The sequence below is a fragment of the Nerophis lumbriciformis genome, linkage group LG26 (assembly GCF_033978685.3).
Source record: "Nerophis lumbriciformis linkage group LG26, RoL_Nlum_v2.1, whole genome shotgun sequence".
Lineage (NCBI taxonomy): Eukaryota > Metazoa > Chordata > Actinopteri > Syngnathiformes > Syngnathidae > Nerophis > Nerophis lumbriciformis.
Window position 1 is genome coordinate 7,982,387 of NC_084573.2, and position 15,114 is coordinate 7,997,500.

The 15,114-nt window shown below is 41.5% G+C and overlaps 1 protein-coding gene across 4 annotated transcripts in view; it reads right to left on the reverse strand.

The window, feature by feature from the left end:
* The window catches only part of esr2b (estrogen receptor 2b), a 64,424-nt gene that overhangs the window by 20,375 nt on the left and 28,935 nt on the right, over window positions 1–15,114 (reverse strand). For 3 of the 4 annotated variants that reach the window (XM_072916235.1, XM_072916234.1, XM_061987510.2), the window contains exons 2-4: window positions 10,163–10,632; window positions 4,467–4,618; window positions 4,260–4,376 (exon numbers count right to left, since the gene is read on the reverse strand). In XM_072916235.1, coding sequence (XP_072772336.1) covers window positions 4,260–4,376; window positions 4,467–4,618; window positions 10,163–10,569 — 676 coding nt within the window. In that variant the 5' untranslated portion in view covers window positions 10,570–10,632. Of the gene's footprint in view, window positions 1–4,259; window positions 4,377–4,466; window positions 4,619–10,162; window positions 10,633–10,706; window positions 10,993–15,114 lie in introns of those variants that run through there. The other variant, XM_072916236.1, reaches the window with a different exon arrangement.

Sequence of the window (15,114 nt, forward strand, 5' to 3'; positions counted from 1 at the left end):
GCCCCATTTTTTACATCATTCCCCTCTCAAACCTCTGTTAGCCCCCCTTATTAGATGTTACTTTTTACTACTAACTACAAAAAAGATGGCGGACATATTAAAAATCTACTAGAGAAAATACCAACTTCTGCCTGTAGGGGTCACACATCATGACGTAAGGACTACAAATAAAATGGCGGAAATTAGAGAAAATAAAAAACAAAACAAAAAGGCGGCCGGATAGGAGGTATATTTACTTTCGGTTTTAACTCTGGCTTAGGCCACGCCCACTATATCCCCTAAACAGGTGGTACATTTAGGCCACGCCCCGTTTTTTATGTCATTCCCCCCTCAAACCGCTGCTAGCCCCCCTTATTAGATGTTGCTTATTACTACTAAGTACAAAAAAGATGGCGGACACATTAAAAAACTACAAGAGAAAATACCAACTTCTGCCTGTAGGGGTCACACATCATGACGTAAGGACTACAAATAAAATGGCATAATCAAAAAAAAAAAAAGTCAAAAAAATGGCGGCTGGAAAGGACGTATATTTACTCACGGTTTTAATTCTGGTTTAGGCCACGCCCACTATATGCCCTGAACAGATCGTCCATTTAGGCCACGCCCTATTTTTCATGTCATTTCCCCCCTCCTGAAAATCCCCCCTCAAACCTCCGCTAGCCCCCCTTATTAGATGTTACTTATTACTACTAAGTACAAAAAAGATGGCGGACACATTAAAAAACTACAAGAGAAAATACCAACTTCTGCCTGTAGGGGTCACACATCATGACGTAAAAACTACAAATAAAATGGCGGAATTAATTTTAAAAAAATGGCGGCCGGATAGGACGTATATTTACTTTTGGTTTTAATTATGGCTTAGGCCACGCCCACTATATCCCCTGAACAGGTGGTACATTTAGGCCATGCCCCGTTTTTTACGTCATTTCCCCCCTCAAACCTCTGCTAGCCCCCCTTATTAGATGTTACTTATTACTACTAACTACAAAAAAGATGGCGGACACATTAAAAAACTACAAGAGAAAATAACAACTTCTGCCTGTAGGGGTCACACATCATGATGTAAGGACTACAAATAAAATGGCAGGATTAAAAAAAAAAAGTTTAAAAAAAATGGCGGCCGGATAGGACGTATATTTACTTTTGGTTTTAACTCTGGCTTAGGCCACGCCCACTATATCCCCTGAATAGATGGTACATTTAGGCCACGCCCCGTTTTTTACGTCATTCCCCCCTCAAACCTCCGCTAGCCCCCCTTATTAGATGTTGCTTATTACTACTAACTACAAAAAAGATAGCGGACATATTAAAAATCTACTAGAGAAAATACCAACTTCTGCCTGTAGGCGTCACACATCATGACGTAAGGACTACAAATAAAATGGCGGAATTAAATTATTATTATTTTTTTTTTTAAATGGCAGCCAGATAGGACGTATATTTAGTTTTGGTTTTAACTCTGGCTTAGGCCACGCCCACTATATCCGCACAATAATTCACACCAATACACACTAACATACACACAAATACACACGAATATACACACTCATACACACACAAATACACACTAATATACACACGAATATACACACTCATACACACACAAATACACACTAATATGCACTAATACACACAAATACTAATATACACACAAATACACAAGAATGCACACCACTACACACAAATACTAATATACACACTAATACACAAGAATGCACCCCAATACACACTAATATACACATCAATACATACTAATATACACACTAATACACAAGAATGCACCCCAATACACACTAACATACACATCAATACATATTAATATACACACTCATACACACAAATACTAATATACACACTAATACACAAGAATACACCCCAATACACACTAATATACACATCAATACACACTAATATACACACTAATACACACAAATACACACTAATATGCACTAATACACACAAATACTAATATACACACAAATACACACAAATACTAATATACACACAAATACACAAGAATGCACACCACTACACACAAATACTAATATACACACTAATACACAAGAATGCACCACAATACACACTAATATACACATCAATACATACTAATATACACACTAATACACAAGAATGCACCCCAATACACACTAACATACACATCAATACATACTAATATACACACTCATACACACAAATACTAATATACACACTAATACACAAGAATGCACCCCAATACACACTAATATACACATCAATACACACTAATATACACACTCATACACACAAATACACACTAATATGCACTAATACACACAAATACTAATATACACACAAATACTAATATACACACAAATACACAAGAATGCACACCACTACACACAAATACTAATATACACACTAATACACAAGAATGCACACTATTATACACAAATACTAATATACACACTAATACACAAGAATGCACACTACTACACACAAATACTAATATACACACTAATACACAAGAATGCACCCCAATACACACTAATATATACATCAATACACACTAATATACACACTCATACAAACAAATACTAATATACACACTAATACACAAGAATGCACACTATTATACACACAAATGCACACCAATACACACAAATACTAATATACACGTTCATACACACTAATACACAAGCATGCACACTAATACACACTAATATACACAAATACTAATATACACACTCATACACACGAATACGCAATAACACACAATACTTCACACCAATACACACTAATATACACACAAATACTAAAATACACACAAATACAAATTAATATACACACTGACACACAAATACACACTAATATGCAATAAAACACACAAATACTAATATACACACTAATACACAAGAATGCACACCACTACAAAAAGTATTAATACACACGCTAATACACACACACACACACACACACACACGCTACGTCAGTCCTCCCTCAAACCTCTGCTAGCCCCCCTTATTAGATGTTACTTATTACTACTAACTACAGAAAAGATGGCGGACACATTAAAAAACTACAAGAGAAAATACCAACTTCTGCCTGTAGGGGTCACAAAACATAACTACAAAAAACTAAACAAAACGGCGGCCGGATAGGACGTACATTTACTTTCCTTTTTTAATTCTGGTTGAGGCCACGCCCACTGCGTGTGACGTCAACTCCCACTTAGCCCCCTGAATAGGTGGTGCATTTAGGCCACGCCACATTTTTGACATCACCCCCTGAAACTCCCCCCGCTGGCCCCCCCTTAATTGGTGTTACTTATTACTACTGCCAACAGGTAACTTTCTAGAACAGGGGTCTGCAACCCGCGGCTCTTTGACCACTCTGATGCGGCTCAGCTGCATACTTGCCGACCCTCCCGATTTTCCTGGGAGACTTCCGGGTTTCAGTGCCTCTCCCAGAAATCTCCCGGGGCAAATATTCTCCGATTTTCACCCAAACAACAATAATAAGGGCGTGCCGTGATGGCACAGCATTTAGCGCCCTCTACAACCTGTACAAACAGCGTGCCAGCCCAGCCACATGTTGCATGCAGCTTCTGCTCGCACACATAAGTGACGGCAAGGCATACTTGGTCAACAGCCATACAGGTCACACTGAGGGTGGCCGTACAAACAACTTTAACACTGTTACAAATATGCGCCACACTGTGAACCCACACCAAACAAGAATTTCGGGAGAACATCCGCACCGTAACACAAAATAAACACAACAGAACAAATACCCAGAATCCCATGCATCCCTAACTCTTCCGGGCTACATTATACACCCCGCGCTGTTTGTACAGGTTGTCGAGGGCACTAATTGCTGTGCCATCACGGTACGCCCTTATTATTGTTATTTGGGTGAAAATCAGCAGACATTCGATAGAATAGTTGCCCTGAAATTCGGGAGTCTCCCGGAAAAATCGGGAGGGCTGTCAAGCGCCATTCATATAAAACCCGCGGGCCGTATTAACATTACATTTTCATATTAAGGTGCGGGCCGCGTGTCTGAGACCCCTGGTTTATACATAGCACAAAGCAAAAAAAAAAAACTTTGTATGCAGTGTTATTTCATTTTAAATTTCAAGAGTTTTGTGGCTCCCATTGTTTTCTTTATTTTGTGAAACTGGTCAAAATGGCTCTTTGAGTGATAAAGGTTGCCGACCCCTGTTCTAGAACAATCCTCAGCGGATGCTCGCGCTCGCTAAGCTAATGGAGGCCTACCACACTTCATCATGCCGACTTCGTAGCACTTTCGCAGGCGGCAGGCTTGGCAGCTTTTGCGGCGGTTCTTGTCGATGGTGCACTGGTTGGTGGCGGGACAGATGTAGTCGTTGTGGCCTGCACGCCAGCAAAGGGGAACGGGTCGCAGTTAGGAGAGGGAAGCGTGGAGGGGACGGGGGGGGGGTTTACACAGACAACAGCTCTGACCTTGGATGCTCCTCTTAAAGAAGGCTTTGCAGCCCTCACATGACCACACCCCGTAGTGGTAGCCCGAGGCGTAGTCGTGGCACACGGCACAGAAGTGAGTGTCCGACTTGCCGCCGCCGTCCTCGGAACGCTTCCCCGCCAGTTTGGGACAGCTGCAAAAAAAACAGGACAGTGCGAAATCAAGACGTTTGCTTGGCCATCCGGCTGTCAGTCCTCTGGGAACTCAGCTGACGGCTGACATGATGGCTCCGGAGCAATTTCTCCCAGCGCGAAGACGAGCTGACAAGCGGCCGATAAGTAACCATTATCTACTCGCTTAACAACATCACTTCTCATTTATACTCTGAAGAAATCTTCACATATTCGCCACAGGGCCCGGGACCAGCTGTTGTCCCCGGGGGTTCTAGACCCATGACTTGGTTGTCATCATGGAAAGCCCCACTCTACATAGCAACTGACCATGTGGTCAGAGTTGGAATTGGCCTAAAACACATTCTAAGATATTCATATGCCCCCAATTCGTCACGTTTCATGTGTCGGACAAACTGCGACGAATGGGGCCATAGGAATCCCCTTCCTCCTGCATTTCTAGAAAAATAACCAGGGTTCCTGGTTCCAAAATTACGAGGATCTCTCGGTTCCAAAATGACCTAGATCTCTTTGTTTTAAAATCACCTGGATCTCTTTGTTTGTAATTTACCTGGATCTTTTCATTCCAAAATGACCAAGGTATCTTAAGTTTCATATACACCAGGGTATTTTGGTGACAACATGACCTAAATGTCTTACGGGAGTTCCAAAATTACCTGGATTGTTTTAGTTGTAAAATCATAGATATTAGGATCGCTTGGTCCCCAAGTTAAGAGTTCTTACAAGTACTGTGCAGATACTTTTGGAACCAAGAAATCCTGGTCATTTGGAACCAAAAGATCCTGGTCATTTTGGAACCAACAGATCCTGTTCATTTTGGTACCAAGAGATCCTGGTCATTTTGGTACCAAGAGATCCTGGTCATTTTGGAACCAAAAGATCCTGGTCATTTTGGTACCAAGAGATCCTGGTCATTTTGGTACCAAGAGCTCTTGGTCATTTTGGTACCAAGAGATCCCGGTCATTTTGGTACCAAGAGATCCTGGTCATTTTGGAACCAACAGATCCTGTTCATTTTGGAACCAACAGATCCTGTTCATTTTGGTACCAAGATATCCTGTTCATTTTGGTACCAAGAGATCCTGGTCATTTTGGTACCAAGAGATCCTGGTCATTTTGGTACCAAGAGATCCTGGTCATTTTGGAAAGAAAATATGCTGTTCATTTTGGAACCAAGAGATCCTGTTCATTTTGGTACCAAGAGATTCTGGTCATTTTGGTACCAAGAGATCCTGGTCATTTTGGTACCAAGAGATCCTGGTCATTTTGGAACCAAGAGATGCTGTTCATTTTGGAACCAAGAGATCCTGGTCATTTTGGTACCAAGAGATCCTGGTCATTTTGGTACCAAGAGATCCTGGTCATTTTGGTACCAAGAGATCCTGGTCATTTTGGTACCAAGAGATCCTGTTCATTTTGGTACCAAGAGATCCTGGTCATTTTGGTACCAAGAGATCCTGGTCATTTTGGTACCAAGAGATCCTGGTCATTTTGGAACCAAGAGATGCTGTTCATTTTGGTACCAAGAGATCCTGGGCATTTTGGTACCAAGAGATCCCGGTCATTTTGGTACCAAAAGATCCTGGTCATTTTGGAACCAACAGATCCTGTTCATTTTGGAACCAACAGATCCTGTTCATTTTGGTACCAAGAGATCCTGTTCATTTTGGTACCAAGAGATCCTGGTCATTTTGGTACCAAGAGATCCTGGTCATTTTGGTACCAAGAGATCCTGGTCATTTTGGAAAGAAAATATGCTGTTCATTTTGGAACCAAGAGATCCTGTTCATTTTGGTACCAAGAGATTCTGGTCATTTTGGTACCAAGAGATCCTGGTCATTTTGGTACCAAGAGATCCTGGTCATTTTGGAACCAAGAGATGCTGTTCATTTTGGAACCAAGAGATCCTGGTCATTTTGGTACCAAGAGATCCTGGTCATTTTGGTACCAAGAGGTCCTGGTGATTTTGGTACCAAGAGATCCTGGTCATTTTGGTACCAAGATATCCTGTTCATTTTGGTACCAAGAGATCCTGGTCATTTTGGTTCCAAGAGATCCTGGTCATTTTGGAAAGAATATATGCTGTTCATTTTGGAACCAAGAGATCCTGTTCATTTTGGTACCAAGAGATCCTGGTCATTTTGGTACCAAGAGATCCTGGTCATTTTGGTACCAAGAGATCCTGGTCATTTTGGAACCAAGAGATGCTGTTCATTTTGGAACCAAGAGATCCTGGTCATTTTGGTACCAAGAGATCCTGGTCATTTTGGTACCAAGAGCTCCTGGTCATTTTGGTACCAAGAGATCCTGTTCATTTTGGTACCAAGAGATCCTGGTCATTTTGGAACCAACAGATCCTGTTCATTTTGGAACCAACAGATCCTGTTCATTTTGGTACCAAGATATCCTGTACATTTTGGTACCAAGAGATCCTGGTCATTTTGGTACCAAGAGATCCTGGTCATTTTGGAAAGAATATATGCTCTTCATTTTGGAACCAAGAGATCCTGTTCATTTTGGTACCAAAAGATCCTGGTCATTTTGGTACCAAGAGATCCTGGTCATTTTGGTACCAAGAGATCCTGGTCATTTTGGAACCAAGAGATGCTGTTCATTTTGGAACCAAGAGATCCTGGTCATTTTGGTACCAAGAGATCCTGGTCATTTTGGTACCAAGAGCTCCTGGTCATTTTGGTACCAAGAGATCCCGGTCATTTTGGTACCAAGAGATCCTGGCCATTTTGGAACCAACAGATCCTGTTCATTTTGGTACCAAGATATCCTGTTCATTTTGGTACCAAGAGATCCTGGTCATTTTGGTACCAAGAGATCCTGGTCATTTTGGTACCAAGAGATCCTGGTCATTTTGGAAATAATATATGCTGTTCATTTTGGAACCAAGAGATCCTGTTCATTTTGGTACCAAGAGATTCTGGTCATTTTGGTACCAAGAGATCCTGGTCATTTTGGTACCAAGAGATCCTGGTCATTTTGGAACCAAGAGATGCTGTTCATTTTGGAACCAAGAGATCCTGGTCATTTTGGTACCAAGAGATCCTGGTCATTTTGCAAATAATACATGCTGTTCATTTTGGAACCAAGAGATCCTGTTCATTTTGGTACCAAGAGATCCTGGTCATTTTGGTACCAAGAGATCCTGGTCATTTTGGAACCAAGAGATGCTGTTCATTTTGGAACCAAGAGATCCTGGTCATTTTGGTACCAAGAGATCCTGGTCATTTTGGTACCAAGAGATCCTGGTCATTTTGGTACCAAGAGATCCTGGTCATTTTGGTACCAAGAGATCCTGTTCATTTTGGTACCAAGAGATGCTGTTCATTTTGGAACCAACAGATCCTGGTCATTTTGGTACCAAGAGATCCTGGTCATTTTGGTACCAAGAGATCCTGGTCATTTTGGTACCAAGAGATCCTGGTCATTTTGGAACCAAGAGATGCTGTTCATTTTGGAACCAAGAGATCCTGGTCATTTTGGTACCAAGAGATCCTGGTCATTTTGGTACCAAGAGATCCTGGTCATTTTGGAACCAAGAGATGCTGTTCATTTTGGTACCAAGAGATCCTGGTCATTTTGGTACCAAGAGATCCTGGTCATTTTGGTACCAAGAGATCCTGGTCATTTTGGTACCAAGAGATCCTGGTCATTTTGGAACCAAGAGATGCTGTTCATTTTGGAACCAAGAGATCCTGGTCATTTTGGTACCAAGAGATCCTGGTCATTTTGGAAAGAATATATGCTGTTCATTTTGGAACCAAGAGATCCTGTTCATTTTGGTACCAAGAGATCCTGGTCATTTTGGTACCAAGAGATCATGTTCATTTTGGTACCAAGAGATCCTGGTCATTTTGGTACCAAGAGATCCTGGTCATTTTGGAACCAAGAGATGCTGTTCATTTTGGAACCAAGAGATCCTGGTCATTTTGGTACCAAGAGATCCTGGTCATTTTGGTACCAAGAGATCCTGGTCATTTTGGTACCAAGAGATCCTGTTCATTTTGGTACCAAGAGATCCTGGTCATTTTGGTACCAAGAGATCCTGGTCATTTTGGAACCAAGAGATGCTGTTCATTTTGGAACCAAGAGATCCTGGTCATTTTGGTACCAAGAGATCCTGGTCATTTTGGTACCAAGAGATCCTGGTCATTTTGGTACCAAGAGATCCTGGTCATTTTGGAACCAAGAGATGCTGTTCATTTTGGAACCAAGAGATCCTGTTCATTTTGGAACCAAGAGATCCTGTTCATTTTGGTACCAAGAGATCCTGGTCATTTTGGTACCAAGAGATCCTGGTCATTTTGGTACCAAGAGATCCTGGTCATTTTGGTAAGGCTCATTTGGAGGGTGGGCTAAATGGGTGTTGACGACGGTGCCATCGTGCGTCAATATTGTCACGTTTTAAAAATGACCAGGACCTCTTGGGTCCAAAATGACCCGGATTTAAGGGCACAGCCCCCCCTAGGGGGTTCTTCTTTCAGCATTAATTAAACCAAGTACTAAAATCAGGCAATACAGTGGAACCTGGATTTACGAACCCCTCTATTTACGAACTTCTGGATCGGCCTAAGTATGCAAACCATTTCTCTGTGGACAAACACTTCACTCGGTCAATCTTTTTCAGGCCTGCAGACAAAAAGCCAACAGACCAGCCTAGAAAAAAAAGGAAATCCCTGGGGATTAAGAAAAAATACTATTTCCGAGGAGTACTGTACAGTAATGGCGCTCGCAAGACTGACAGAGTAGGCTCCGTGACTGCGCCACAGCAAGTTTTAAATGTGAAAAATGTGCCAGAGCAGACCTATTGTACAGCGAAGAAAACATAGGACAGGTATCCCGCCTTAAACACGGAAGAGAGACCCTGTCTTTCTCACTCCCTCTGTCAATCAGCTCCTTTCATTAATTTCATTACTTTTTAAAAATGTTTATTTTGTCGCCATATGATTGTTAAAGTTAAGGATTTCTGATCGTTTGTGAGGGCCAGAGCAGCACTTCAAGCACAGTTCTGCTTGTTTTTAAAGGCTGGAACCCATGATTCATATTTACATAGTTTTGTTTTTCTGGGGAACTCTGCTTCACCATGCAAACTTTTTGATTTACGAACCATTATCAAGAACCAATTAAAGTTCGGAAATCGAGGTTCCACTGTCGAAAAGTTCCAAGTTCCAAAACACGAGATGTACGTACTTAAACTGTAAGATGTAAAACCCAAGACAACCAGAACGCATTCCTTGAATGTTTTATGTGTTCCAGTAGAGTTTAGCCACGATTAATCGATTCAATCGATTAGAAAAAAGATTTCATGAATATTCTGTTGCTTCGAATACCGGTAATCGTTTAATCAAATCTGGGCCGTACTTTAAATTTGCGGACATAGTTCAATTCAATGATCGGTAGCCCTCTTGGGCTACCAAGGGAATAAGGGAAGAACTGTTCCGGACTCGACAATTAAGGACTGCACATCTGACGCACAGAGACTAACATAAGGACCTTCTAGAAAGTCTTTGTTTAGGTTCTACTGGGTCATGTACCTGCTGTGGTTGAGTCCTTTAGCGTCCATCCAGTGTGGGCTAGCGTCCTTGTAGACCAGAGGCGGAGGACAGCGAAGGCCCAGCGAGGACTCGTTATGTCCGTGCGAGGACCAGAAGGCGGAGGGACTAAGTGACGGGCACATCGAGGACGGACTGTCGCTGATGGACGGCCGGGCGTAGCCGTACGGGCTGTAGAAGGGCAAAGGTCCGTGTGCGTAGTCCTGGTTACAGTCCGTGTAGGGTGAGCTGATGCACAGCGTGTGGCCTTCCATGCCCAGCGGCGGGCTGTAGATGGAGTGCAGCAGTCCCGGGGAGCTCTTGCTGGAGTCCACCTCCTGGAGCTGAAGCAGCGGCGCCGGCTCTGTGTCCAGCCGGACAGGCGACACCATCTGAAGGCAGTCGACCATTGGACTCGGGCGATGACGACGATCCCGATGGTGGTCTAATGCATCCTCCGCCGAAGACGGGTCCTGGAAGACGCATTAAGAAAAACACTCACTACACGGTTTACGTTACACCACTATAAGACGCGGGCCTGCCCCACCTGACACTGAATCTGTGAAATAGTCCGCCAGGATGACCCTATCAGTAGGACCACTTCTTTTTCTAGAACATTTCCACTTTTTGGGACTGAAATAATAAATCCTGCAGGTTCCAAAGTTGTTCCAAAGAAAAGAAAAGTGTTGTCAGTAGTTTGGTTTTGTGGCAATGGGCGTGGAACAAATGACCGCACGCTGCAAAGTTTGTTTACAAACGGCAGCAGCACATCAAACTTGTTCCTGCATCTGAAAGCCTCCACGCTTTACGAGGCGAACAAGACCGTAGCAACAAACAAAACTCCGACCATATACCATGTCCAGAAGCACAGTAGAGAAATATCACTAAAGAAGTTGCTCTGCACAACGTCAAGATATGGTGCTCGTACAATGAAAAAGCCTGTGTTTTTCCACTCCCTTATACATATACATATACTAGGGGTGTAACGGTACGTGTATTTGTATTGAACTGTTTCGGTACGGGGTTTCCGTTTCGGTTCGGAGGTGTACCGAACAAGTTTCCACACGAACATATGAAGTAGCCGCCTAAACTAAAGTCTTAACAAGCTGCTCTGCTTTCTGCCTCTGTCTCAGCACCCAGCATTGTCCCACCCGCACAACCATCTGATTGGTTACAACATAGCGGTAACAGCCAATCAGCAGTGCGTATTCAGAGCGCATGTAGTCAGTGCTTCTGCGGTGGGATTAGCAGATAGGTGTTTAGCAGGTAAGCATCGGGCAGCGGACTCTCCCCAAATTAAAATAAACACCTCCCAGTCAACTACTAGTAACATCACTATGAGCCCGTTGACCTTCTAGAAACAAACTGCAGCTCAGCTCGCTCGCAGTCCTGGCTTGAGGTGAAGGCTAATTAGCTTTTAGTGTGTGTGTGTGTGTGTGTGTGTGTGTGTGTGTGTGTGTGTGTGTGTGTGTGTGTGTGTGTGTGTGTGTGTGTGTGTGTGTGTGTGTGTGTGTGTGTGTGACAGTAGCAGCCTAGTTTAGAATGGCAGGGTCCCTGCTATCAAATATTGATAAAAATATAACAATTACATAATAATGTTGATAAAAATATAACATTTACATAATAAAAATCAACTCCAGGCTTCCCAAAGGCTGTAATAAATTAAGCATGATGAGTTGACTTGAAACTGTTTAATGTTGCACTTTTTATATGTAGAAGAAAAGTTTTGTCATTTTATTTAATCTTGAGGCAGTTTAATGTTGATTAACGTGGGCAGAATTATTATAGTGTTCCCAATGTTAAAAGGATAAAGCCATTGTTTACAAATAAAATAACCAAAAAATGTATATTTTGTTGTTTTCTTACTGTACCGAAAATGAACCGAACCGTGACCTCTAAACCGAGGTACTTACCGAACCGAAATTTTCGTGTACCGTTACACCCCTAACATTTACTAATCGATTTTATAATTGTCCATGTCCAAGTTGTGATGCATCTAAAAACCTTGTAAATAATTTATATATGTATATATATATATATATATATATATATATATATATATTAGGGCTGCAACAACTAATCGATTAAAATCGATTATACAAATAGTTGGCGATTAATTTAGTCATCGATTCGTTGGATCTATGTGCAGAGGCAATTTGTTTTTTTTTGTTTTTTTTACATTTTTTAATTTTTATAACCTTTATTTATAAACTGCAACATGTACAAACAGCTGAGAAACAATGATCAAAATAAGTATGGTGCCAGTATGCTGTTTTTTTTCAATGAAATACTGGAAAGGATAGAAATGTAGTTTGTCTCTTTTATCCGATTATTAATCGATTAATCGAAGTAATAATCGATAGATGAATCGATTATCAAATTAATCGAACCGTGACCTCTAAACCGAGGTACGTACCGAACCGAAATTTTCGTGTACCGTTACACCCCTAACATTTACTAATCGATTTTATAATTGTCCATGTCCAAGTTGTGATGCATCTAAAAACCTTGTAAATAATATATATATATATATATATATATATATATATATATATATATATATATATATGTATATATATATATATATTAGGGCTGCAACAACTAATCGATTATAAAAATAGTTGGCGATTAATTTAGTCATCGATTCGTTGGATCTATGCGCAGAGGCAATTCGTTTTTTTTGTTTTTTTTTACTTTTTATTTTTATTTTTTTTTTATAACCTTTATTTATAAACTGCAACATGTACAAACAGCTGAGAAACAATGATCAAAATAAGTATGGTGCCAGTATGCTGGTTTTTTTCAATGAAATACTGGAAAGGATAGAAATGTAGTTTGTCTCTTTTATCCGATTATTAATCGATTGATCGAAGTAATAATCGATAGATGAATCGATTATCAAATTAATCGAACCGTGACCTCTAAACCGAGGTAGGTACCGAACCGAAATTGTTGTGTACCGTTACACCCCTAACATATACACATGTACAGTGAGGTCCACAAGTATTTACACACCCTGCAATTTTGCAAGATATCCCACTTAGAAATTTGGAAGAGGTTTGAAATGTTCATCATAGATGTATTTCCACTGTTAGAGACATCATCTAAAAAGAAAAATCCGGAAATCACATTGTATGATTTTTTTAATGATTTATTTGTAAGTTACTGGGGTTCATAAGTATTTGTACACATGAGAATCAGCAAGAATTATAACTCTCAAAGAGCTGTCAGTCTACCTTAAAAAAAAAAGTACGGATTTACCCCTCAACTAATCACCCACCCACCACCCCTTTGAGCTCATTAAAGTCACCTGTGCAGCCCACAGTCAAGAGGCCAGAGACAACATTGTAGAGCTCCACAAAGCTGGAAAAGGCTATGGGACAATTGGGAAGCAGCTTGGTGAGAATAGATCAACTGTTAGAAAATGGAAGAGGCTAAACATGACTGCTAATCTACCTTTGACTGGGGCTCCATGTAAGATCTCTCCTCGTGGGGCGTCACTCATGATAAGAAAAGTGAGGAATCAGCCAAGAACTACACGGCAGGAGCTGGTGAATGAGCTTGGACCACTGTTTCCAAGGCTACTATCAGTAGAACACTTTAAAATCCTGGTTTAAAATCATGCATCGCATGGAAGGTTCCCCTGCTTAAAGGGGAACATTATCACCAGACCTATGTAAGCGTCAATATATACCTTGATGTTGCAGAAAAAAGACCATATATTTTTTTAAACGATTTCCGAACTCTAAATGGCCGAATTTTGGCGAATTAAACGTTGTGACGTCACATCGGCAAGCAATCCGCCATTTTCTCAAACACCGAGTCAAATCAGCTCTGTTATTTTCCGTTTTTTCGACTGTTTTCCGTACCTTGGAGACATCATGCCTCGTCGGTGTGTTGTCGGAGGGTGTAACAACACAAACAGGGACGGATTCAAGTTGCACCAGTGGCCCAAAGATGCGAAAGTGGCAAGAAATTGGACGTTTGTTCCGCACACTTTACCGACGAAAGCTATGCTACGACAGAGATGGCAAGAATGTGTGGATATCCTGCGACACTCAAAGCAGATGCATTTCCAGCGATAAAGTCAAAGAAATCTGCCGCCAGACCCCCATTGAATCTGCCGGAGTGTGTGAGCAATTCAGGGACAAAGGACCTCGGTAGCACGGCAAGCAATGGCAGTTTGTTCCCGCAGACGAGCGAGCTAAACCCCCTGGATGTCTTGGCTCACACCGTCCCTTATGCCACCGAAGATGATCAAGAGAAGAATATCGACCCTAGCTTCCCTGGCCTGCTGACATCAACTCCAAAACTGGACAGATCAGCTTTCAGGAAAAGAGAGCGAATGAGGGTATGTCTACAGAATATATTAATTGATGAAAATTGGGCTGTCTGCACTCTCAAAGTGCATGTTGTTGCCAAATGTATTTCATATGCTGTAAACCTAGTTCACAGTTGTTAGTTTCCTTTAATGCCAAACAAACACATACCAATCATTGGTTAGAAGGCGATCGCCGAATTTGTCCTCGCTTTCTCCCGTTTCGCTGGCTGTCGTGTCGTTTTCGTCGGTTTCGCTTGCATACGGTTCAAACCGATATGGCTCAATAGCTTCAGTTTCTTCTTCAATTTCGTTTTCGCTACCTGCCTCCACACTACAACCATCCGTTTCAATACATGCGTAATCTGTTGAATCGCTTAAGCCGCTGAAATCCGAGTCTGAATCCGAGCTAATGTCGCTATACCTTGCTGTTCTATGCGCCATGTTTGTTTGTGTTGGCATCACTATGTGACGTCACAGGAAAATGGACGGGTGTATATAACGATGGTTAAAATCAGGCACTTTGAAGCTTTTTTTAGGGATATTGCGTGATGGGTAAAATTTTGAAAAAAACTTCGAAAAATAAAATAAGCCACTGGGAACTGATTTTTAATGGTTTTAACCCTTCTGAAATTGT